This window comes from Wyeomyia smithii, chromosome 2 (assembly GCF_029784165.1).
Source record: "Wyeomyia smithii strain HCP4-BCI-WySm-NY-G18 chromosome 2, ASM2978416v1, whole genome shotgun sequence".
NCBI classification, from domain to species: domain Eukaryota; kingdom Metazoa; phylum Arthropoda; class Insecta; order Diptera; family Culicidae; genus Wyeomyia; species Wyeomyia smithii.
Window position 1 is genome coordinate 267,280,244 of NC_073695.1, and position 25,679 is coordinate 267,305,922.

Below are 25,679 nucleotides of genomic sequence, written 5' to 3' on the forward strand. Positions count from 1 at the left end.
GTATGCACTGGAAAGTGTTATCTCTGTTTTCACTATCGGGCGTGCGCGCTCGTCCACCCGCCTGCTTTGCTTGAGAGCAAATCTCAGCATCCATCTGAAAAAGCCGTGCTTTTTGATACTCGGTTGCTACGGTTTACCTTAATTCCAAATCCATTCGAGCCATTGTTTAAGCTGCTATGATTTTTTCTTAATGCCTTGTATTCAACTTGTTTAAGCTGCTATGATTTTTTCTTAATGCCTTGTATTCAACTTTGAGCGTGCAAATTGAAATTTCTTTTGCATCTCTTGGAACGTAACTGTGCTAAAATCAAGCGGATTTTCATCTTTTTGCGCCAAACGAATCCTGTTGTATTCGGTCAAATTAGTCGAAAATTCACACATTTAATTTCTGAGTATTATTTTTTTTATTAAAAGTACTTTTCATACAAACAGCTATGGCAGATGTTTCGACATGACACCTCTTTGGGAATGGATTCCATTGGAATTTTATTCCAGATTTTCTGAATGTTAGAGATCTGTTCCATGTTGGTGATCTTGTAATCAGCAAGCTTCGACAATAAATAAACAACTAAAGTCTAAGGGGTTCAGATTAATTTTTACCCAGAAAATTCTTCCAACTGTGCCTATACCAGCTATGAAACAAGTTCGCCTAGTGGTTATCTCCGGAAAGTTTTCGAAGACTCTTAGCATGGATTTTCTACAAAACTTCCGTTTTATAATAAAAAGCTTGACTTTGTCACTTTTATCGATGAAAACCTCGAAAGCAAACTAGCCCTCGAACCTAACTAAAGCTGCTCTTTGGAGTCGAGGAATTCCTTTTTGAGACTCTGAAATATTGTCTATCCCACAATCGATTATTTTGTGCATTGTGTGGCTGTTCCAGGACAGTTACTCATTAGAAAAAACTAACTTGTATCTAGCGTGCCTCGAAAGTTACATTTTTGCTCTATCGAGACTTGGAAACGGCGTGAACTTCACGCTTCTTGTAGGTCTTACATTCAAGGTGTCTGTTGCCAAAATATTGTGGACAGATCCAATACAAAGGGTGTATACAAAGGACAATTGGTCCTCCAAAGAAGTTGTCTTCCTGTACCTTTTAATGGTTTTATAGAAGAAATCTCGCTTAACCCCACACGATTTTAGACGTTTTCAAGAGCGGTCGCCGTCCAAAAACCACTTGACTTCGTCTTCCTGAAATTGCTTCATCGTGCATCAGAAACAAAGCACAACTGATAGACAGACAATATCATTGGAGAGCAGAGGTAATGGTAGCTTAAAACTGTCGAAAAAACATCTTCTACGTGCGAATCCAGCCGAATTAATTACCCGTCTTTCTATATCAAAATAGATGCTCCTGAATATTTTAAGACTTCTCCGAACTCTCTATGATCAACATTTATTTATTTATTTATTTATTTATTTCTTCTAACGAGGTTATAATCAACATTTGAATCACTATTCAATTACCACGAAAATTCGAATCCGCACAAAAATCAGCGTAAGCTTCCAAAGAAACATAAAAATTCTCAAGGGAAATACGGCTTTTCAGTCTTAGGGGTGTATCGAAACGCTACTAGGTTTTATGTCCGACGTTTCGGCCTTTGAACTTGGCCTTCCTCAGGGGATCTACAAATTTAACATTTTATAAAAAAGTACTTTTTTCTCAAAAAACTTACATACCGTTGTACCGTTTTTCGTTCAGCGTACAAAGCTTTACGATAGGTTGTCATAGCTATCTATAGGTTATCTTTCAAAATACCTATATTGAAACGTTAGAGTTAGTTTGAGCTTTAGAAACTACCTACAAACTTTTACCACATCACAAAGCACGATGCGTTGGTGGATTTAATTCGTTTTCTCGAGCTTTTTATCGCACCTCTGGTAAAACCAAGATGGACTCTCACTAATTTTCGTTTCTATATAATTAAGATAAAAGACTGAAAAAGCCGTATTTCCCTTTAAATTTCATGTTACAACCGTCTTTTAATTTGAACATAAAAATTATAATGAAAAAGACGCGTAACAGGGACTGCAGCGTACAACTTTTTAGGAGCTTGTTATCCGCCATAGATATTTAATGCAAACCCCAAAACTGTTTTGGAAACATTCTTGAAGATTTTTGAGTGTCCATGCTCTTTTAAAAGACATATTAATTTGATGTCAGCGCTCAAAAATATATTTTACTTTGGAAAAAAGCTGCTAGTCAAAGGATTCGACAGAAGTTTCTCGTCCCAATCCCAATAGATCAAATAATGTTTGCTTTCATCAGCCCGGACCAATTTGATGTCCTGCAGGTGAAAAGCTTTATGACGTTCTCTGATGTCTTGATGGAAAACGTGCTTTTGTAACCTTTTGTTATCTATTAACATAAAAGACAAATTTGTAACGTACAGTTCCAGCATAATTTTTAAAAGAAACGATTTTTACCAAACTTAACATACGAGTTTTTCTTACAAAAGAGGTGGTCATTAGGGTGGCAGCGGAAAGGGTCAAGTCATTTAAAAAAGCGACCATGTACATTTTGTTATTAGCAAAAAAAGAAGACCTGTGCTAAATTTCAGCTCAATAGGACATGCTTTAGGTGTGCCCAAAACGCCCAAACCCGTGATTTTTTGACCCTCGAGAATCTACCAGTACATGAAATTGGAAACATTGATTTTTTTAAAGCCTTAAATGACATAGAAACGCATAAAACGTCGAGATCTGGTGTTATCCTGAAAACGAATTTTCGGCCCAAATTCGATTTTCTGGAACTGGTTTTTTTTGGGCAATCGAGAGCCTAATATGGGATATTTTAAAATCGACTTTTAAAATGACTCATAACTTACTCTTAACCACATGTGAATTATTCTAATGTTTATCAGGCATCTCGAACTTGATTTTCATTAGAGTGGGTAATTTATTTTTCATTAGGGCCCCTCAATTATGTCCGATTGAACACACGTCGTTTCTTTAGGCCAATAAACAAAATGGACATGGTCAGTTTTTGAACCATTTTAATACAGAAGTGACAAGTTTTTGGGTCGTACTGAAAAACTGATCAAATAGATCTATGTCACAATGTCATCTCACGGCAGCCTAGTGGAAAAGGAGATGTCTTCAATGATAAAGTCTAATTCAACTGATTGAGATCGATGATTTTCAGACTTTTGGTCATGTCTGGAGGCCAAAAGTTGTTGTTCAAGAGCCGAAACAAGAAATTTGACTCCATTTTTGAATCCAAGATGGCGACTATCGGTTCTGGGAGCTGTATAAAACTATGAAAAACATTCCCAAACCCCCCATTATTGGTGTTTCCGGAATCAGACCGACCAGAAAAGATCATAATTCCACATCATGTTTTGAATCAAGTTGACGACTTCCACTTTCTCGAGAACTAATTATAATTAAAGAAAATATTAAAATGCTCTTTATTATTAGCATTTTTGGAACTTGGGCCACGCCTAGAAAACGTAAATCGGTGTCCAATGACATTATAATTCAAGATAATGACTTCCGCTCTCAGAAATTTCACGGTAACTAATCATTCGAAAACGAGACGATGGTCCTGGTCGACAAAATGTCCGGTGCTAATTTCAAACTAAGAAAAATGTTTCAATTCTCCTTAATATTATGATAATTCTACAACCCAAATTAAGAGCAAAAGCTGCAAACCGCTATCTGATGTCATTTTGAATTCTTCTGAATGGCGAAAAGCTGGATGGAATCAAGAAACCTGTTCAAAAACCGTATAATATCAATATTTCCGGAGCTAAAATGGCCGGGAATCGATGTTTTACAGCATTTAGAATTACTTTCGGTTTCAGGATATCCGTGAAAATCATTCTTACATTCCCGAGCTTGGCCTTTTTGGAACAAAATGGCGTCCATAGAACGATGACCGAACAAAAATATTTTTAAAACCGGAACTACATTCAGAAAATAGAAATTGGTGTATGATACCACTTTGATGCGGAAAGCTAATAACACTAAAATATCGGTATTGTTGTGAGTAGAGAAAGGCTTAGAAGCTGGAAAATAATTCTTAAAAAATTGATAGAGGTTGAAAAAATTGATAGAGGATAGAGGCAAATTCGACACAACATTTGTACCAAATACATTTATTTTAACTGCGTTAAAGCAACAGTTTTGATCTTATTTTTGAATAGGAATATGGAATGTGTTGACATTGTTTTTTCAATAACCTGAAAGTAAACTAATTATTTGCATGTGTTAGTACTTGCTCTTCATCACATGATTATTCATTTTATACAAAACTAGTGGAACGGTCTCGGCGATGCTCGGGGTCAAAGATTTCGAAATTAAGAATAGTTTTTTAAATTCCTTTACAACGACGTCATACACGTTGTTTTGTTATAAATTTCTTAATTTTTAGTACTCAGATACCCATTTTTTTTCCTCAAAGGTCTTTCTTAAACATCAACGAACATTTTAATGTAAAAAAATCACATGTCATCGCTTTGAATTTCAATTTAGAGACAAATTGAAAAAGTCATAATTTTGCATGTTTTACGCAGTTCTGTGATTAATATTTCAAAAGTAAAAAGAATATAAACGAACATTTCAATGTAAAATAAATCACATATCATTGCTTTAAATTTTGATTTATAGGCAATGTCTTTCCTGAACATCAATGAACATTTTCATGTAAAAAACCTACCTATCCTAAATGATAGTAATTATGTAGGAATAATATTAGTAAGATCTGCGTTACGGAATTCTACTTTTATATAGAAGACAAAAAATCGCAATCCTCATGATTCGCAAAGTTAATGACCGCCTCTACTTGCTTTGTATGTATGCGCAGAACATTCTTACGAAAAGCTCCTCAGCTCAAATGGCTGAGAGCTTTCTAGCTGCGCTAGAGCTTTAGCTCTAATTCGAGCAAAGCTCGCGGTGTGCGTCTCGGGAAACTTTGCCGTGATGGTTGCAACAAGCGTTACCACCCGTAGTACGAGCACTCACCGTCACCACCCAACACAGCAAGCAATAACACAACCAACACTTGTTCGCTTGATCACGGTGTGGCGCTCAGCAACAGCTCCCGTATACTGTATATGTGTTTTGGAGAAGAACGACGCAAGCGAGCGCAAACATGAAATAAATATAGGGGGTGAATCAAGGTTATCACGAGTCAAGGACAGCGTATTTTTCTTCTTTCTTTTGCTCCCTGCCTGCTGCTGCTTGCTCCTCCTCAGTTGTTGCCCGTTCAACGACGGTCTACGAGCGGTGGCTTCTCCAGCCAGACATTGCACCGCACCGACCCGACCGAGGCGAGGTTAAATTGCGAGATAGAATTTTTTGTTTTTCAATCGGATTTCACCATATTCCAGCGCGGACGATTGTGCGATTGTATTCGCGTGGGTGGATTAAATTATTTTATATGTGAGGAAAAAGACTGTTCCCTGATATTCCCTGATTTCCGGGAATAGAGCGAGTGACAGACTGACTGACTGGTTGCGCAGTTTAAATTTTAAATTAAAATTAGATGACGTACGAGCTTGTTTGCTCCCAAACAAACAGCCACCAATTGGTTTCCACATTAAGGGGATGACTGTCTACTGCCATACATAGTTGTTGTAGCTGGCACAGGATCGCGGTAGGGAGCACTAGCAGTCAAGAACAAGGTCCATCGGCAAAATTGCCCGGTATGTGCGCCGTGTGAACGAAAATAAACCACTTCGCGAGGCGTGTGTATGTGTATGTATGTATTCCCGTGTACATATGTATGCCTCGTTCTCCGACCTGGGGTGGATGGTAGCATTCAATTCGGATAAGTTCAAGGCCAACTATAACGACTCACTGCCACCGCGCGGAAACTCCAGATGCGCAAAAATGTGTGCGCGTCGCCGACGCCGTCGCTCGGCTGTGTGTGTTTGCCTGTGAGTGCCCTAAATGCCGTCGCTGGCGTACCAGCAGCCAATCGATGGGCAAAACAGTTCAGTTCAGTGGCACGCGCGATCTTCCCTAACTACACTCGGTTGTAGACAGAACTTACGCGGCTAGACGATCGTAATTCTGAGGGTCAAACTACTGTAACCGGGATCGTAGTAGCCTTGTAGTAAGTTGTAATTTTTTGCTGCTTCCAACCGCAGAGCTTTTTTATGCTGTCTGGCTGGAAGGCTTTTCCGCTCGCATGATATATCGTGAACTCGGTCGGTCGAGTTATTATGAGTGAGTGGTTCAGGTTTTATTTTTCTTTTCCTTGCTCTCTGTGTATGCGCGCCTGTATCGGTGAGTGAAAACGCGCTTGACTGAGTATCGTGGCGAGGGCTCTATGGGTGTTCGGAACACGGCAGGTTCGAGCTTTACAGTTAGTTCGTTGATGTCGGTGGTCGCATTTCAGCAGTCACTCTGGCTGATAGTAGTGCGCTTTTGTAAGTTGATCGGAACCTGAAGCGTGATCGCGTTGTGATAGATCTCTATCTGAATCCTTCTCCCCCTTTCTCTCCGTGTCTGCTTGTCTGTCGATCGATCGGTCGGGGACAGGAGGAAAAATCAATGGTACAAATTTTGGAACCAAAAACGTCAAGTGCTACGGTATAGGAAGTGCTGGTGTGATCTCCATCGACTGTGTGTCTGTGTAAGCGAATGTTCCTGCTTGTTCTAGATAAGGCAATTTGCAAATCACCGTACAACAGCAGCAACCTGTGCGATATCGGTTTGTGTGCGAATTGTAGAAGTAAATAGTAAAAAGGTGAAAAAAAATAAAGAGTTTGCCCACCACCTGGCTTACACAGTGATTAGTAAAGTTACAAATGAAAACAAGCTGCTGCTAAAAGCCGCCTGGCACGAAGTGAAAAGCTACAACCAGTGCCCGAATAGAGAGAGTGTGGTGTGCACGAGGAAAAAGCAGAGCAGTGAAAAGAAGTAGGCTTTTGCAGGCAGCGCAGCTAGTGAAAGTGTGTTGCTGTCAGTCGGCTGGTATGGGTATGGGTTACTGCGACTACTAGAGAGTCGGCCGCATCAATCTCCCCGTAGCCTGCTGCCGCCGGTCGTCGGTCGAACGGATGGATCGGAATTGGAAACGCAATTTGACGTGCTGTACGACAACGGAGAAAATCAATTTCCAAGTGAAGCAACAAGGGATGCAAGGGATTGCACGAACCTGCGACGCAATCCAGTGATAGTGTTAGAAAATAGCATGTGATTGTAAAACAAAAGTAAAAAAAAAAGTTTTAAACAAAGTGTCACACAAATAACGAGCAGTGAAAATTGTACCAAAGAAAAAGTTCCCAGTTTAGACAAACAAAAAGAAAAACGAAACAACCACCATTTGCAAACATCTCTGGCTAAGGAGCACACGTTCAGAGGAAAATAAAATGAGCGAAGAATTACCGATATTAAAAGGAATCCTGAAGGGAGTTGTTTCCTATCACAATGCACGTAGGTTGAAATCGTATATATTCCCGGTGTTGAACTATTTGTTTTGCTCCCGTCCGCATATCTTCCCCATCGTGGGTGGCAAGCTACAGTTACTAACCATGCCGCAGATGCCACTAATCATCCTCGTTCTACAAGCAAAGTTTTTTTTTTGCTCAGAACTAGTCAGAAGAAATAAATCTTCTCGGGTTTGTCCCCGGTGAAGGTCAATTTAAAGTACGCAATCTGCGTGCTTATTTTTGACAGTCACTGTTTAACATCCTCTTGACCTTTAACTGCGGGAGATTGCCTTCATGTATGTACAGAGAGTGTGTATGTACACCGTGATGATCTTTGACCTTGATCCTTCGAACTCTCCGGGGGAACGCTCCGTGTGCGCTATTGGTGCTTGCTGTGTGAAAGCGACCTTTCCATCGGAATGAGAGAGAGAGCGAGAAAGGGGAAAGAGCACGATATATTAGGTTGACATTCATCAGTAACAAGAGCAGCAAGTTGATTGCCGGAGAGAAAGCGGAATTATAAAAAAAAAATTTTCACATGAGTTTTTTTTTGCTTCTCTGCTACTGCACCCGGCGAATATCCTAGCGCTTGCTGTGCGATGAAAGTTGCAACTAGGCGGCGATCGGTTTTAAATCACTCACCATCATGCTCTATCTAATGGCACGTGTTATCGACCATCGTCAGCTGGTACACATTGCTTTGCTAATCCGGCTACTTGAATGGAGACGCTTTCTTTCTGCCTACTTTTTCCTCGCAGCTAGCTTATGCATTTGTTGATTATTTTTCCTACCTTTCTCACGCGTAACTTACCAGATTACTATGCCCGACACACACGATGCAGACTCTCATTGACGAAAGTGAAACGGCGGATAAATAAAAAAAATTGAGCACTCTCCCCTTCATTCCAATTTAATACACCTTAGTTTTTGCAAGCCGAGGGAAATCTCTGATCTCGCAGCCAGTCAAAATAAAGGCCAAAAGTGCCGCGCGCGCGAGATTCGTTCGTGTTTTCGCTTTTGTTCCTCCTTTCTTTTCGCGGGGCTCGCTGTACTGTTTGTAATTTCTCTACTAAACAGATACTCCCATTTTGCAGCGATTCACCTCCTCCTCCTCCTCCTCCTCCTCCAGCATTTATCCAAAGTGAGCTGGGTGGTGGAGGGGGAGGGTACTGACTTCAGGTTCCGAATTCGAACTCCTATAGCAAACACAACGCGCGCCTACCTTGTTTTCGTTTTCTCGCGCAAGGCAAAAGCGCGCGCGCGGGCCGTTCGTCGCAGCTGGCCGATCATCATCAGCTGCAGGCGGCGCAGCGCGTGAAAGTAACACACATTTCTTTCGCTCATCTTCGACTCGTTTCCCCCATTTCACTCCAAGAGAGCCCAGGCTACTACTACTATCAGTCACAATAATACACCCAGCCTACTGGCTTATTTTGGGCTCGTGTCTTTTCACTTTCCGTTTAGTTCCTTGTTCGTGTTCATAGCGAGCGTTAGAGAAAGAAATTGAATTTCGAGACGGTTTTGCCCGAGCGAAGATGCAAAAAAGGGGGGCACGACAACAATTTTCTGCAGTGGAGCAATCGAAAATTCCTCTGTCGCTGCCTGTGAACGGGGGAAAAAGTGAAAAGCCACGCAGAGAAGGTCGTTCACCAGAGTGCGCTTTCGATTTCCTCTATCTGTCTCAAGCCCCCGGCCTAGCGCTGCAACAGCAGCAGCAGCAGTAGCAGCGGGGGAAACTTTACGCCCCGTCATTATTGGAGGGTCGTTCAACCTCTGCCTTTACCAGACACAAACAGTGCCTCCGCGTTTCGAGCGAGTGCGCCACGCAGCGGAAGGAGACGTACGAATGCCACACCGGCTCGTTTACTCGCTTAGTAGGTCATAGTAGACTTTCGCTTTATGCGATTGACACGGAACTGACAGACTTAACTAGGTTACAAAGCCTCAGTGACGATGCCACACGGCCTTTTTTTCGTGTCTGATGACCAAAGGTGCGACACGCTCGACTGTGGCAACAGGCAGACCAGCAGCGTCAGAAACAAGTTCAGCAGAAGGCCGCGCGGGATCCTTCAGCCTTATAGCGCCTTTGTGAGTTGAGTGCCCAGTGGCTCATCTAGATCCATTTAGGCATTGGAACGTAGCCGCGCAAGCACAAACAAACAAGCAAAAGCATCACCCCACCGTCAATGGAAGTCGTTCGTTCTCGAGGCCTCTTCCGAGTGAAGTTGAAGAACGACGCGCACAACAGAAAAAATAAAACATAAGCATCGAGGTGAACCCTTTCGCCACGACGAACCCGGCCGTGGCTACCAGGGCCAGTGTGGCTTCCTTGTTGCGGGCCTTACTACCGCAGTTTTACGACTTTCAGTTCAGTCAAGATCGACCGGAATTCACGGACAAGAGCAGAACACTGACGCAAGGCAGGTGTTGCCAGTGGCGCTGTGTAAGACACGTGTTCGATGATCACCACAGCGTGTATCTTCCACCGATAAGAGGCGGAATGTAAATTTAATTCGTATTTTTTACGTTTAGTTTTTGATGGACGATAAATCTCCCGAAGGGTCTAGTTTTATGATACGCATCACAACCCTGAAATCAATAGATTTGTTCAAATTTGGGGGACTTCCTACGTTGTGATATTGAAATTTTAAGGCAAAATTATTAATGGATTTATGTTTTCTACCCGGGATGTCAGTTTTGTAGAGCCACTGTGTGTCAGCAAGAATAAATGTTAATTATACAAATAATTGTACTCACCTTTATAGTGCTGACTCCAGATGTTTAGAAGGTTCTTTGAAATATTTTTCAAAGAAACTGTAATTTGTGTTAAATTCAGTGTGTCATTGGTCGCAAATGTTCAAATTCGTTGTTGCATTCCGAACTTGTGTATCATCATGCCACTTCTAATTGTTTATTTGTCTTTAGAAGCAGTCAAATCTGACGAAAATTTTTAGTTCTTGAATCTCTATTGAAGCAGTATGAATTAATTTGTTGTTTCGGTTTTTCGTAAGACTGGTATAAAAAATACTACTCACAGTTGATAAAACCATTCTGCTATTATTTTGGATAGGGTATTTATACTTCGTTGTTCCAAATTGTTCTTCCCGGAAGAATGATGGCTGCGATCTGTAATAGATAAAATATAAAATAATTTAGTTATCAATGTCATTACGGTTTTGGTCAATTACTTTGGATTCATCTGAAATTATACATTTTGAAATTTCCTATGAGACTCCCACTAATCAAATGTTTTCTCTCCTTCTCCCCTTACAGCGGTCAGGTTTGGGCGCGTGCCGAAGCGCGAAAAGGCTCGTATTCTGGCGGCCATGCAGCAGAGCACCCAGAACCGAGGGAACCAGCGGGCCCTGGCCACCGAGCTGGACGATCAGCCCCGCCTGCTGGCGGCGGTCCTGCGAGCGCACATGGAAACGTGCGAATTCACCCGTGAAAAGGTTACTGCGATGCGACAGCGCGCCCGCGATTGTCCCTCCTACTCGATGCCTACTTTGGTAAGTAAACCGACGTCATCCGCATGCATTACACCCAGCCATCTTCCGCGTCTTCTTGTTTGCCTGTCTGCTTGTCTGCCAGCAGCCTGCATGACATAATCAGAATCACATACCGTACCGTGTGTGTGTCCCGAGTCGCAATTAAATCCTGCCGCGCATTAGCAACTCGACCGTTACTAGCCAAGTAGAAGCGTGGATATCTGCCGCAATTTACAACCAGCAATGGTTAAATTTGCGCGGGAAATTTGAATAGAATGGAATATGTGACCGATAGTGACCGCGGCTGCGGCAACCGAAGCCAGCCAGACATTCGAATATTTTCCGGTCACTAGGGGCGCAGCCGCCAGCCAGTTGCGAAAAATTGCTTTTCAAGGTCATCGTTCGCAATGACAAGTTCAGCCAGAACTCGTTCGCACACCACACCAGCAGACGACGAGAGAATGCGAGACCCAGTGTGTATATAGGATTTTTTTTTCGGTTTTGTTTGTGATTGCTGAGCTCCGCTATCGCGCGACGTTCGTTCGCTGATTTGGCAAACGATGATGATGGTGTGGTGGTGTAGTAGCAGCCGCCAGCCAGCTTCCACTCCCGTTCCCGCTATCCGCGTCATTCAGTACATAACGTTTGCCATTGACCTTGAGGATGAGCACAGGGTATAGCAACAGACTCAGCAAAACACGAGGCGAACAAACTTTTTGCTGTTCTGCTCATCATCTGTGCTTGTAGGTCGTAATTTAGTGTGTGCGGAAGCAATAGCACTTGATAGCACAAACATAATCCAAGTAACCTCTAGCGAGGACAATGTTTGCCGTGCGAACGCCGTTTTCAGGGCTTTGCTACTACGCTGACGCGTGCCATTTTTAGTACCGGGAAGCGTTACACGTTCGCGCTGGAATAGCCCACGTGCGCACGAAGCAAGCGGCCGCTGTTGCTACTGGCAGCGATTGCAGCGTCTAGTTAGTGCGATACGAAACCAGAAACGTGCACTAGTCAAACAGTGCACCTTATGCCTCGGGCCAACAACAAACAGCAGCAGCAACAACAGACAGATAAATGCGGAAATAAACTCTACTAGAATATACGGTTATAGGACCTTGAGGTGCATGTCGAATGGCAGCGCTAATTTAGTAGAATAAAAAACAACACGTAGCGCTGACGATGACGGCGCCACTCGCCTCCCTCCGCTTAGAAGGGATTCGCCGCCACCACCACTATATTATATCGCGAGTAAACGCGAAAGCATGTATAGTGGTGGTGTGGTGAGTGACGCGTCGTCGTTTCGCTTATTTATTTTCATATCTTTTTTTTTTGTTGTGCTCTTCAGGCGACAACCCAACATGGGGTTCATGATCGGTCGAATGATCGATAGACGGTCGCGTTCTTATGTATGTATGTGCATAACATGAAGGGGATACAATGAACAAACGAAAAAAAAGCCTCAAAGGGTCAACCTGCTGGCATGAATGTGCATAGTTTAAACCGTCTAGCCAGCCAGTTTCCTGTGATCAGATTTCGTTCCGTTTTTTTTTCTTCTGTTTGTCGCATAGGTTGCGCCACATGTGCGATCGAACTGACGGGCATGCATGTTTGGTTTGATGGTTGATCGTAAATTTCATTTCCTTTTTGGGATTCATTAAATTTCGATAAACTATCATCGTTCAGGGTTTTTCGAAACCTAAGCAGAATTTAATCGACTATGAGCATAGGCTATGAGCAAAAGACATCTGCAACTGCCAGCATTGACGTGTAAGAAAATATTTTTTTCCACTTTTGTTTCAACAAGTTTCATCTACCGAGAAAATTTATGTAAAATTTTTCGTCCAGATTAGTTTTTTTTCTGAATTGCTGATGACCTCTGCTGAAAACCAATTATTTGGATCTTCCGGAGCTCGAGCTTACTCCGATTTGAACGGATTTTGGGTTCTAAAACCACACTGATACGAAAATTTGTGTATAAAACGTGTTAATGCAAAATTTTGTACGAAAGCTATCGCGTTTATTTCATATTTTGTACAGAAAAAAACTCGTAAAAGTCTAAGCAAACAGTAGTTTTATAAATTTGCAGAGAAAAAAAAAATAAAAAGTCAGAAAATAATTACCAAGTCTAGAGTTTTATCGTAAAGGTTAACAGTGCTTTACTAAATGTTGAAGTCTCGCAAGTAAAAAAACATCTGCTGAGAATATAAATTTTTGACGTAGAACTACGTCTTAGCGGACTATGTTGGAGTACATTCTGCGGAAACTAAACCCGAGGTGTAACCTCGTAATGAAATATTTAAAACGGTTACTTCTAATAATGGATAACAATAGTCAACATATCTTTGGATTGATATAATGATGGACAATTTTGTGATACTTCAGTAATTGCTTTTACTTCATTGTTCAGAAATGAAAATCGAAGAAAAATTTCAAGGTCAAGTTTCCACATACAATGAACCATTTACGAGCGAGCACGCTTGACACAGACTGCATAAGTAGACCCCAACTGCCTGCCAAGATATCCTTTATATCAGGGACAAAAAATTGACAGAATATCCCCGTCCCAATAGGTTAACTAATGAGCCTAGACTATCTCGATGTCCCGAGGGTAAAGCTTTTTCGAGAAATTCAACGGGTTTGTTGGCCAAGCAAAAAATGTCTGTAACTAAGGAAAATACATGGCTTTTATGATTTTGGGACGCTTGACCGAAGTTTGACATTATTATTATTGCCTGAAAATGTGTATTTTTGGTGCGAGGGATTTTTCGTATTATTTAAGAGTTATAATATTATATAAGAAGAATTTCACTTCAGTATTTCAAGTTTTAGAAAAAAAAAATGTTTCATGCCTGAAAGGTTTCTGTCTGAAAAAAAATGTATAGAAATATTGTTTAAATAATAGCAAAATCGAATAGATATTGATTTTAAATATCAATTTTAAATATGTTTCGTGATTTGATTTCCCCCTTTTATTTTTTTTTCTACCTGTCAGGTTACATTTCAGAGCTATTTATTAGAATATTTATTTTCAACTTGTCTATATGCAGACTTCGACACCTTTCCGGAGTGAGATTCATATAGCAAATCAGTCCTAAATAATGTACTTGATCAGACCAATATAAGACCACATCGTTCATCTTGGTGGATTCATGATTAATTGAGCTCTCGATTTTTATCTTTTTGGCCTTCTTACTCTGGTTTGAAATGGGAATCAACTATTCTTTTTCATTTTTTTTTTTTTTAAAGTATTTGACAGGCTTCATAGTAAATATAAGAAGCGAAATTTTTCGCGCAAATTTCACGTAATATTTTCAATGCATTCTTCGGAGCTCATGCAAGTTTGGGATGCTGTTTTTCACGTGAATTTTGAGGTTTACGCGATTACGTATCTTCTGTATAAAAAGAAACTCTAGGCTAAATCCGATTTTTTCATCAAATAATAAAAAAAAATGTATATTTCAGAATACATTTTTCGAAAAACAGTTTTCTTCATATTTTCCATTGAAAATGTAATTTAAAATACGATGCAAAACAAATTATTAATATAAAACACTTTTCTTGGCTTTTGTTTAAAATTTTAGTGAAACTTTTTCTTACTGATTTTTTGTACTTAAATTGTAGAAAGAAATTGATAAATATAGTTATTCTATCTTTAAGAACTTAAATTATATTTTGTGTTGGCCTTTTTTCGCTCTTTATGTTAATCGAAAATTGCTTTCGAAAAAATGCATATTCCACACTTTAACTTGTTTTAAATAATTATTAGAATTTTTACTCTGTACATTAACTTTAACATTTCCCATGCCAAGTGCAAATTGATGTCTCTATGGTAAAGAATCCCTCGAATTTCTCCAGTAAATTCGTTCATATGAAGAAGGAAGGTTTGAGAATGAAAAAAGTTATCTGAATATTCAATTTACTCACTGTAAATTCCGAATTTCTGAGAAAAAGTTTTAAGGCCTCTTTGGGAAGTAAACACTAAAAAGCTTTTGATACTGATTCAAAGCAAATTTTTGGTTGTTTTGCAGAAAATTTATCAAAATTCACTTTACTCCTAAGACTTCAATTCAGTCTAGGTCTAACGCAACATGAGAGCACTAAAACAATTTTCATTTGTGATTTGTCTGTGTGGATTTGCTTAATTTGTTCATTCTTATTCGAAGCATTAGACTCTGATAAGCGAGTTCTTCAAAGCTACTTAGGCTAATTCAGGTATTACCAAATTTGTCATCTTAAATAGGAACAATTTGGAAGCTAGAGATGCTGTGATATACGATAAACTTTTTTATCCGGCTTTTTTATAGCAGGTAAACATTTTAGTGAAACCTTATTATGTAATGCGTAAATATTTTAATGTGTAAATGCGTAAATGTGTTAATATTTCAAATAGCAGTTTTGGATTTTTTATTCTGTTCAGGAACAAAATAATTACAAATTATTAATTACAAAAGTTTTTGACCATTTTTCATGCTAAGTTCGTGTTGATGTCTCTATAGTAAAGAACGCAGTTGATGTTGACATTTCACATAAAGAAGGTCCTCGCATTTTCCAAGTGGAACGCTTTACTCCGAAGACTTCAACTCAGTCTAGGTCTAATGTAACCCAAAGTGCGAGCACTTAAACCATTCCTATCGTGTAAGAGGATAAAAAGTAAGTTGATCATCATGTTTTTGTGAGTTTTTTTGGATAGATTTGCTCAGTTTATTCATTCCTATTCGCAGCATGGAACAACTATGCTCTCTGATAGGCGAGTTTTTTGGAATCACGGAAGTTTTTAAATATTTTTTGAACCTTGTTTCTCATGATTTTCATCTTGATTCTAAGGTGGTATTACCTCTCCTTTTTAGTCCCTTTTTAAAAGATTTAGCACACATCATAAAAAAATATGCAGACTTGAAAAAACTCACTTTACGTTGAAATCCGAATTTGTTCAAATAAACTTCAAAACCACTCTTGGCTTTAAAGCTGAATATGGATTCGAAAATTGTTTTTGGTTACTGTGCAAAAAAAGTTGCCAGAATTCGCTTTACTCCCAAGACTTCAACTCCTTCTAGGTTTAATATAACCCAGAGAACGAGCACTAAATCAGTTTGAGACAACTCTGATCTTTGATAAGCGGTTTTTTTAACTTCTTAGGTTATTTCAAAGTAATACTAAATTTGACATAAAAAAACAATTTCGAAGCTATCCTTGATAAAAGATTAACTTTTTCCGATTTTTGTTTAGCAGGTAAACATTCTAGTGAAACATTTTCTCACAGAATTTGCTGTACTAAGGTTGTAGAATGATATTACTAAAATAAATTCATTCTGTACAGATCTTCAAGAATTTGGAAAAAGATTTTTTACTGGCTTTTTATTATATAGAAGGGCATGATAGCAATAGTAAACAAATTAAAAACTGCTTTGGCAAATGCGTATATTATATTTAATTATGTTATTATTACAAAGCTGACAATATGCCAAGTGCAAGTTGATGTCTTAATGGTAAAGATAGCAGTTAATGTTGACGTAATGATTTCAATGGAGTTTTGTGGAGTTTATGTAGAATGACCATTAAAATCATTTTTTTTTTGGCAAAGTTGTTGCACATTTAAAAAAAAACAACTTTGCCGAAGACACCATACTTCTATCTGCATATTTGAATGCACTTTCGAGGAGTTTTCTACACATACAACCACAGATCACATTTTTCCGCTCTCGAAAGTGTTTTGATTAAGTCATGAAAACTACTTCAACTCGCTTTAACTTTGAATAAAATGTCCCAACCTAATTGACGTTAATTATCCTGGGCAATGTCAAGCCTGCTGTGTTTGAGAATAAACACGCTTTCAAGGTTAGAACATTTTCTTCGTTGGGCGTTCTCACAATAAAACGCCGTACGTTTTCTTATTTTATTTCATTATTTCATGGACGTCGTCGGTTCCCCCTTCGGTTCCACGAATCCTAATCGATGTGTAGTACCCCCAAGCCCCAATGCCACAGTTAATTAAAACATCCCTGATATTTACTGTTGCGAGTAGAAAAAAAAAACGGGATGAATTCTCACTAGAACTGGGGACCTAAACTACCTAACGAAGCGAATTTTCCCTTATCAAAATGTCAAATCACCCCCGACGTCTCTTCCACGTTATCTAGCTGACAAAGTTTTGCGTTAACCTCCAACACCCACCCGGTGTGTGACCACTCGTACCCTAGCCAAATAAAGCAGACATTATCATCCATTTCCTGCTACGACTTAACACTCATATTCTGAAACAGGACTGGATCAGCCCCACTCAGGCTAATATTTTAATGAGATGCAGACCAACAATCACACCCTCACACCCCACCCCCCTCTCACCGACCCATTCGCAAACGGGCGCAGGTGGGCGGAAATAGTGACAGAAAACACGCATTAAAAAAGTGGGAAGGCGGGAGACTCTTCTCCCGAAAAACAAAAAAAAAAACGATACGCCAAAGCGACGACCACCAAAACCTTGAACCCAGTTCGTCGACCTTGGCGTGGCATTTTTTCCCTCGCTGCGGTGTGTGACTGTACACCAGTGACATTACAACAGGAGGGTGGCAGCAGAGGAAGGCAAGAACAACACATTTCGTTAGTTTGCCGTTTCGTTCTCGCATGCGTTTTGCGCGGCTGGTCTACGTGCGCGAGGCGTAAGAACGACGTCATATCGATCCGATACTATCTTGACTGTGAACGCACACGCATACCAGAGCGTCACGCCAGTCAGTCACTCACGGAACTCCCGATAGCAGTTCGCGGCAGAACACGCGTGCTTCTAATTAATCATAAACTAATGACGCGGGTTCAATAAAGGGAAGAGGAAAAAAAAACCTTAAACACGACCACTTGGCTACCGCACACTCTTGGGTGGGATTGCGTTTCGAAACGTTCTAAACGTTCGAACAATCCCCGATCGGACGCTGACCTTGGAGTGAACCAAAAATAGTTTCGCGAATAATAATTCCGCTCCCGTGGCGTTGTGAGCGAGTGTGTATGTGTATGCCTGTATCCGTACGCGGTTGCTAAATAAACACGGCCGTCCATATCAATAATTCTTCAAGGTCAGCGGGCCAGGGGGGAAGCGTTTTTCCTGCTTGTCTCGCTCTCCATCCCATCCAAGCAAGCAAGCAAGCAAATAGACTGGACTGACACATATGCGAAACCAGAAGAGATAACCGGAGAATGCGTGTCGCGGTTGTGTTGGTGAGTGCCCCTTCGACGCCGACGACAGAACGTATAGACGTCACACGTGCGCACACGGAGGGAACAAGCGTGACGCAATGCTAGCAATTAACTGCGATTCTCCGTTCACTGGCACTGGCAGCTGCCGCCAGTGTTGCTGTTATTGGACGAAGGCCAAATCGACCGAGAGAACGGTACTTGAGATTGTGATCGGCTTGTCGTATCGGCGTACACCAGCGGCTTGCGGCTGGCGTCGTCCAGAGGGGTAAGGGGGCGGGGGGGACGGCAGATAGAATTGATTACAACAGTTTTACGCGCTCGCCTAGCCCGGAAGTGAACTATCAGAGAAGCAAAATGGCGCTTCCGCGTGGCTGATTAAGTTCACCTTTATCACCCCCTCGCGCGTGTTTAGAACGGTTTTCGAGAGCACGGCGAAGGAGGCGCGTAATGTTTTTATTGATTCGATGTTCGATGCTTGCTTCCGCTTGCTGTGATGATGTTCTTTATCTTTATGCTTGGATAAGATACTTATATGCCGAATAACTACAATTTGTTTTCTCTTTCTAATTCAACAGGCATGCCCGCTGAACCCGGCCCCAGAGCTGCAGTCGGAGCAGGAGTTTAGCCAACGGTTCGCCCACGTTATCCGCGGGGTGATCGACTTCGCCGGCATGATTCCCGGCTTCCAGATGCTAACCCAAGACGACAAGTTTACCCTGCTGAAGGCCGGCCTGTTCGATGCGCTGTTCGTGCGGCTGATCTGCATGTTCGACTCGCAGATCAACTCGATCATCTGCCTGAACGGTCAGGTGATGCGTCGCGATACGATCCAGAATGGCGCCAACGCACGGTTCCTGGTCGATTCGACGTTCAACTTTGCCGAACGGATGAACTCGATGAACCTGACCGATGCGGAAATCGGTCTGTTCTGTGCCATCGTGCTGATCACACCGGATCGGCCCGGTTTGCGAAATGTGGAACTGATCGAGCGGATGTACTCGAAGTTGAAGGCCTGTCTGCAGTCGATCGTATCGCAGAACCGACCCGACAAGCCGGAGTTTATGCAAGAGTTGCTCAGAACCATGCCGGACCTGAGGACGCTCAGCACGTTGCACACGGAGAAGCTGGTGGTGTTTCGAACGGAGCACAAAGAATTACTGCGGCAGCAAATGTGGAATGCCGAAGAAGATCTCGCCAAGAGTCCTAGCTCGAATGGCACGTGGAGCTGCGATGGTAACATTGTGGAGGACGTCGCCAAGAGTCCGATGGGCTCGGTTTCCAGCACGGAGTCGGCGGAAACCACATCCGACTATTCCCATACGGCATCATCGCTGAGTGCTTCGGCACCACTACTTGCGGCAACCCTTTCCGGACAGTGTCCGATTCGTCATCGGGCCAGCTCCGGTTCGTCTGCCGAGGATGATATTATTGGAGGAGCGGCGCATTTGGCGCAAAACGGTTTGACGATTACTCCGGTGATTCGATCCGTAGGAACGCATCACGTGCGATACCGAAAGCTGGACTCACCCACCGATTCTGGAATTGAATCCGGAAACGAGAAGCACGACCACAAACCGGTCAGCAGCGGATCATCGTCCTGCTCGAGTCCACGCTCCTCGCTGGAGGATCAATCGGACGACAAGCGACACATCGTGGAAAATATGCCAGTTTTGAAGCGAGTCCTTCAGGCTCCCCCACTGTACGACACGAACAGCTTGATGGACGAAGCGTACAAGCCTCACAAAAAGTTCCGTGCGATGCGCCAACGAGAAAGCGAAGCAGAATCTGCTCCCAGCTCATCCTCATCGTCGTCGACAATTACACTTGCATCACACTCGCCTAAACCGTCATCGTCCTCTGGTTCCAGCAGCTCAGCAGCGGTGGTCACAGTGCACAGTAGCAGCTCCAGCGGAGGTTCCCAGTCTCCGCCTCAGCAGCCACAGTCCCAGCTCCATATGCATTTAACGCGGCCACTGCATCAGTCACCACACCAAAGCCTCCACAACAATCATCACCACAACCAGCAGCAGCAACATCAGCAGCAGCAGCATCATCATCATCAACATCATGTTCTGCAGCAACAGCAGCAGCAGCAGCAACACCACCACCAACAACAACTATCGGCAACTCCACCGGCAAGCCATCAGTCGTCTTCCCTGTCCAGCACACACTCCGTTCTGGCTAAATCTCTGATGGAGCAACCATCGATGACCCCAGAGCAGATGAAACGTTCCGACATCATCCACAATTACATCATGCGAGAGTCGCACCAACAGCAGGCCCAGCACCATTCGGCCGATCATCAAGCAGGAGGACCACCCTATCGAAGTGGTCTACTAGTGTGCAGTCCACGATCCTCTTCGGTTTCACCATTAACCTCCAGCAGTAGCAGCAGTAGTAGCAGTAACTCATCCTCTGCCTCCGGCTGTCCTTTTTCCTCCTCATCCATCAACAATAACAACGGCAGATGGCAGGGTGGACCAACGAGTGTCATCACTACGACCCGCCAGCAAACTCCCTCTCCGTCGCTCAATTCCACCGGAAGTGCCGACACTTCCTCTTCCAGTACAAGCAGCAGCATCCGCTACTTCCAGTCGCCACATTCGACTTCGATCTCGCCCCCGGTCGCTGCTTTGGTTCCGGCCAGCACCACAACCGGTTCCATCGGGTCACCGCAGTCCACGTCCTCGTCGCCAATGGTAACCGGACCCTCCCCCTCGCCCCGTCTGCTGGAACTTCAGGTCGACATTGCCGGCCATGGTGCGTCCACAAACGGTACGGTCGATGCCCCGTTAAACCTCTCGAAAAAATCTCCCTCCCCTGCACCAATGCGACCGATGGTCCCGTCCTCTTCCACGGCAACTGCCGCCTCCACCACTACCACCAACAACCAGAACAACGCCACCACCTCCGCCAACACCACCACCACCATCCACAAGGTGCTGCTGGAAACATAAATCCATTCGGGATGCAATTAACTAAAACTAAAAAACAACCAACCAACCAACAAAGAAAAAGAGGCAGATCAGTTTACACACTTGCTGTACAAAGTTTAAGCTGTAAGAGTAACCTACTCTAGTACGATAGTATTTTATAACGAACGCAAAAACAAGGAACAAAAAACAAAATCAAGACAGTAAGCCAGAGAGATCATATTGGGAGGAGAATACTATTACTGCTACTGCAACTACTACTACTAATTGTGTAAATTGTTCAATCAAATTCAATCTACGCAAACGAGCAAAATCAATGGAAATAAGCATAATGTTGATATTTTATAAAACAAGGAAAAACAAATAAGAGGATCTCGTTCCCCTCCTACACACCTTACTCCCCTGCCCTCTTCCATCCTGTAGCGAAACCTAACACAGATGCATCGAGGAATAAAAGGTAAAAAATACACACATACGCACAAACGTGTACGCGATCATTGCAAATCAGTGAAAGTGAAAAAGATCAAACTTGTTGGCTGGCTGGCTGGCCAGCATGAGCAAACTAAACCTATTGTGCGCGTATGTGTGTATTTGTGAATGCAAAAATACACACCCACTAGCAAACACGATCCTCTGTGGAGCCTACGTTCCGATACACAACAAAAGTGGAAACAAGCAGCAAGAGACTAAAATTTTGTTATCAAACAAGCAAACAAAGCCGAAACAGAACCATCGCCGTTTGTGAATATATAGTGGAGGCGCGGAATTTAGCCCTTGAGCAGAACAACACAAATAAACACAGCAACTACGAAATAATAGTAATCATAGTAAAACCAGAAGAAAAAAAAAAACAAGCAGGAAACCAATATTCCAAATTTTACCAAACCATTTTTTTCAGTGTGTGCGTGTGTATCTGATAAAAAAAAACAATGAGATAAACTACATCAAAGTGAGATGAATACGTTTTTAAGACAGTGTCACGATAATGGAACGCAAAAATAATACACACAGAGAACCGTACTTTATAAAATAAGTCAGAAATATTGAAAGTAAAAGCAAAAAGAATCAGTGAAATTATCAATTCGTTTCTAATTTCTAATTTCACGTGAACAAAAAAAGGATTATTTAAAACTACTTTTAAATGAAGAAGAAAAAAAAGAAAGAGGAAAAAAACTCAAGCTGCAGCTTGTGCTAAAACCAAGTTGAACATGTTGTAAATAATGTAATAAGAATTATGATTATTTTTTAAATTCAAGCAAAAAAACAAGCAGATTTTTATTTATTGAAACAAATGCTTATCGTCTTCTCCTTATTATCTTCTATAATATTTTGTCCTTCATGTTGTTCGATCCAACAGAAAAGAAAAAAAAACTGTGTAAATAGCAATCGAATGTAAAAGTGCTTAGATTAGAAAACAGCAACACACATACAGAGCCTACACACACCTCTACACACAACATATACACAAACACGTGAGACCAAGTTTTAATTTAAAACGACCATTTTTAATCGACACAATAGGTTTTTTTCCTTTATAATTATGATTATTTTTTAATAACAAGAGAAGCAAAAAAAAAACTTTATCAAAACTAAGACAAAAAGGATCAATGTTTTAAAAGGAAGCAAACTGTAAACAAGAGAGAGACTAAGTTTAAAAAACTTGCAAGCGAGCGTGAATGAGCAAATAGAAAAGAGAGCAAGAGAAGTAGTTCGCGAGATAGCGCAGGAGTTGTTCCTGGCGATTTATATTATTACAACTACTACTATTACTACTACTAGTAAGCAGAGTACGAGTAATTGAAACAGTGAGATAACAAGAAAAAAAAAACAGAGCGAAAGTAGACAAGAATCACACCCCCGAAATTATTGCAGATGCCGTGGAAGAAGAAAACGGAAAATAAAGTAAAGAAAAAAAACATAAACAGGTGGCGAAAAAATGTGCAACAGAAAAACAACCCTACATGTGTAAGCAGAAAGTTTAGCGTTAGAAGTATAGCTGTGTAACTCTAATAAGCAAAAAACCCGAATGGATGGCAGAGACGACTGCAGATCGGAGTGAATGCGGAACCGAATGAAAGGCAGAAATAAAGATAACTATTTGAAAAAAATATAACAAACCAGGAAACAACAACAAAAAACACACACATACATACACTCACTCACAAGCGCATGTGCAAGCAGAGTATAAAAGAAAAACAAAAAATTAAAGCAAAAAAAAAACAACAAAAAACACTAAATTCATATAATTGTATTGAGAGTCAACAAAATGAAGATGAACATAAGAAGTAAAACACAGGATAATAAGCCAGCGACGAGAAGGAGCGGACCCCGTGCAAAAGTCTTATAACAGAAAAAAACACAGATGAAACAAAGCAAAAACAATGTACGACGAAACAAAACGTAAATGCAATGCAGATGAGAGTAATCTAGGGACAAAAACACATTTTGCTAGAGCAGTAAATTAAACAAAACAAAAAAAAAACTAAACAAAAGATAGAACCAGAGAGAAAGAGTAAAAATAAAACAAACAACACAAAAAACAGTTGAATTGAGGAATGATTGAATAAAATAAAGTATTAAATATTGCTTCATTGTTGCAATTATAATGAAAATAAAATCCTCCTGGTTGGGTTGCTAAATGGAATGCTAAAAGAAAGCCAAGTACACTCGATGATGGAGAAAAGAGTGAGGGAATCTCGATTATTTTCGCTTGTTTTGCTTCGTTCGCTATTTTTGTAAGATTTGATTGGACTTTTGTTTCAGGTCGCATATCTATGTTAGAGTGAAGAGATTCATTTTTCTACCAAGACATCAAAAAACACGAATGGCCGAGCTTGGGCTTGGACACTTCTTGCGCTAATTGCTTTGCTAAACTGTTAGGATGCATTGACTTGTTTTGTATTTGATTGAATAAATGTGTTATAGGGGCCTATCACAGAGGACGAGGGGAACGTCGAGTTATTCGCCTGACCAATTCAGGTATTGCAGATGAAGAATCGGCTAGATTTTGGACGAGTAGTTGAAAAAAACCCAGTTTCTAGTGACAAAAGCGAAAAATAGCGTCTAGAGGCCGAAGAATAATTGCTTCGCCTCTACGTTTGTTCACGGAAAAACTTCATTGAAGTCTTTGGAGACTTTACGCACTTTTGAGCTTGGCTAGAAGCACCCAATTTCACAGGAATGGTATGGCTTTCTTTTGTCTCTGTCACCGGAAGCTGGATTTTTTTCAAAAATCTCCAAACCGTTTTGAGACATTTGTCAACGAAAAAAAATCGAAATCCAAATCGAAAAATAGACAAGCAACAAGCCGCTCAACATCCACATATCTAGTAGAGTTCAGGTCGGGTCCGGGTTCGGGTTTGAAAAAGTCAGGGTCAAGCCGGTGTGGGTTTGAAACCTGAAACTCGACTATCTCAAATTAAAAAATTAATAAGATGATGATGTTTAATATCAGGCAACTGTAAAAATCACTAATATATTAACACCATTCGTTGAACGCAGGCGCAAATTGGTATAAAAAAATCTGGTTTCAACCGAAAAAAAACGGGTCTATCAAATCCGACCCTCACTAATACCTGTATTTTACAATACTCGACAAAAGCGGAAAAATGTTGCTCTAAAGCTCAGAATAGGTAAAGCTTGTAGCTTCTTAACTATTCCTGTAAATTGTTATGCTCCTAGTGTATGCAGAAGTGCGTACGAAGTTTCAAAGCTGCAAGTTGACGCTATCGGCGGCTAACTCCGTAGTTCGGTATGTTTGGCTGTTCAACTTTTCGCCGGAGATTGAGGACAGGGAGATATGAGCCGTTGTGGAACAGAGTGGTCTAAAGACCATTTTTTTCGAAAATGAGTTTTTTGCATAAACCGCATCTACTCAAGAAGCTGAAGTTGGGAGATTAAGAAAATTTCGGAAAATCGAATTTTAGAGCTGATTTATTCCGTGTTGAAAATTCGTCTGAAACAGAATGGCCGTTTTGTTTCGGAACAGAGTGGTCTATGTACATAAATTGATGTAATACTATCATGTAACACGTAACATGTAGCATATTACATGTGATAATGCACATGCCACTTGTTTTGTACATGTCTCACGTGATATGTTACATGTTACACGTAATGTAACACGAAAAATGTAACATGTAAAATATTATGTAATATGTAATATCTTGTGTAACATGTAATGTAACACGTGACATCTTACATGTGACATGCTATATGTATCATATAACATGTGACACTAGCCATTTTATACGATTTACCGTCTTTTTTTGTCATTTACCGGGTTTGTGTACATAGACCACTCTGTTCCGAAACGATTCGAGGATTCCAGTGAATATATATATGAAGTCAGAGGGGTCTATGTACATTGGTGAGATAAAATCACTGATTTCGCAAAGAAACTGTTAACTTTATGTATCCCAATGTTAAACCACTTCATAACCTTTATATTAGAACATTTTGTTTGAAAGAATCCGTTGAACAGAATTTTATTCAGATTTTTCGAGAATTGCTTTTCCTGAACAATTTGCTCGATGGTACATAGAACACTCTGGTTCACAACGGCTCATATGGGCGATTATGTCTAAGTATGGGAATATAAAGCGTATGGTTCGTGAAATGTATGGAGCAAGGAGGTGAGGAAATACAAGCAACTGTCAATATCCGTAATACACGTGCTCGAGTTTTCT

The 25,679-nt window shown here is 41.1% G+C and overlaps 1 protein-coding gene and 1 long non-coding RNA gene across 5 annotated transcripts in view; one reads left to right on the top strand and one right to left on the bottom strand.

The window, feature by feature from the left end:
• LOC129725070 (ecdysone-inducible protein E75) overlaps window positions 1-23,221 on the top strand; it is a 184,246-nt gene extending 161,025 nt beyond the window's left edge. For all 4 annotated transcript variants that reach the window (XM_055680473.1, XM_055680472.1, XM_055680475.1 and 1 more), the window contains 2 exons: window positions 10,656-10,891; window positions 18,634-23,221. In XM_055680473.1, the coding sequence (XP_055536448.1) occupies window positions 10,656-10,891; window positions 18,634-21,015 (2,618 nt within the window). In that variant the 3' untranslated portion in view covers window positions 21,016-23,221. The remainder of the gene's footprint in view (window positions 1-10,655; window positions 10,892-18,633) is intronic.
• LOC129725071 (uncharacterized) lies at window positions 10,146-10,878 on the bottom strand. The gene is made up of 3 exons (XR_008728012.1): window positions 10,571-10,878; window positions 10,418-10,508; window positions 10,146-10,347 (listed from the first exon to the last, which is right to left on the bottom strand). It is a non-coding gene; the product is annotated as an uncharacterized LOC129725071 (long non-coding RNA).
• Window positions 23,222-25,679: the final 2,458 nt, after the last annotated feature.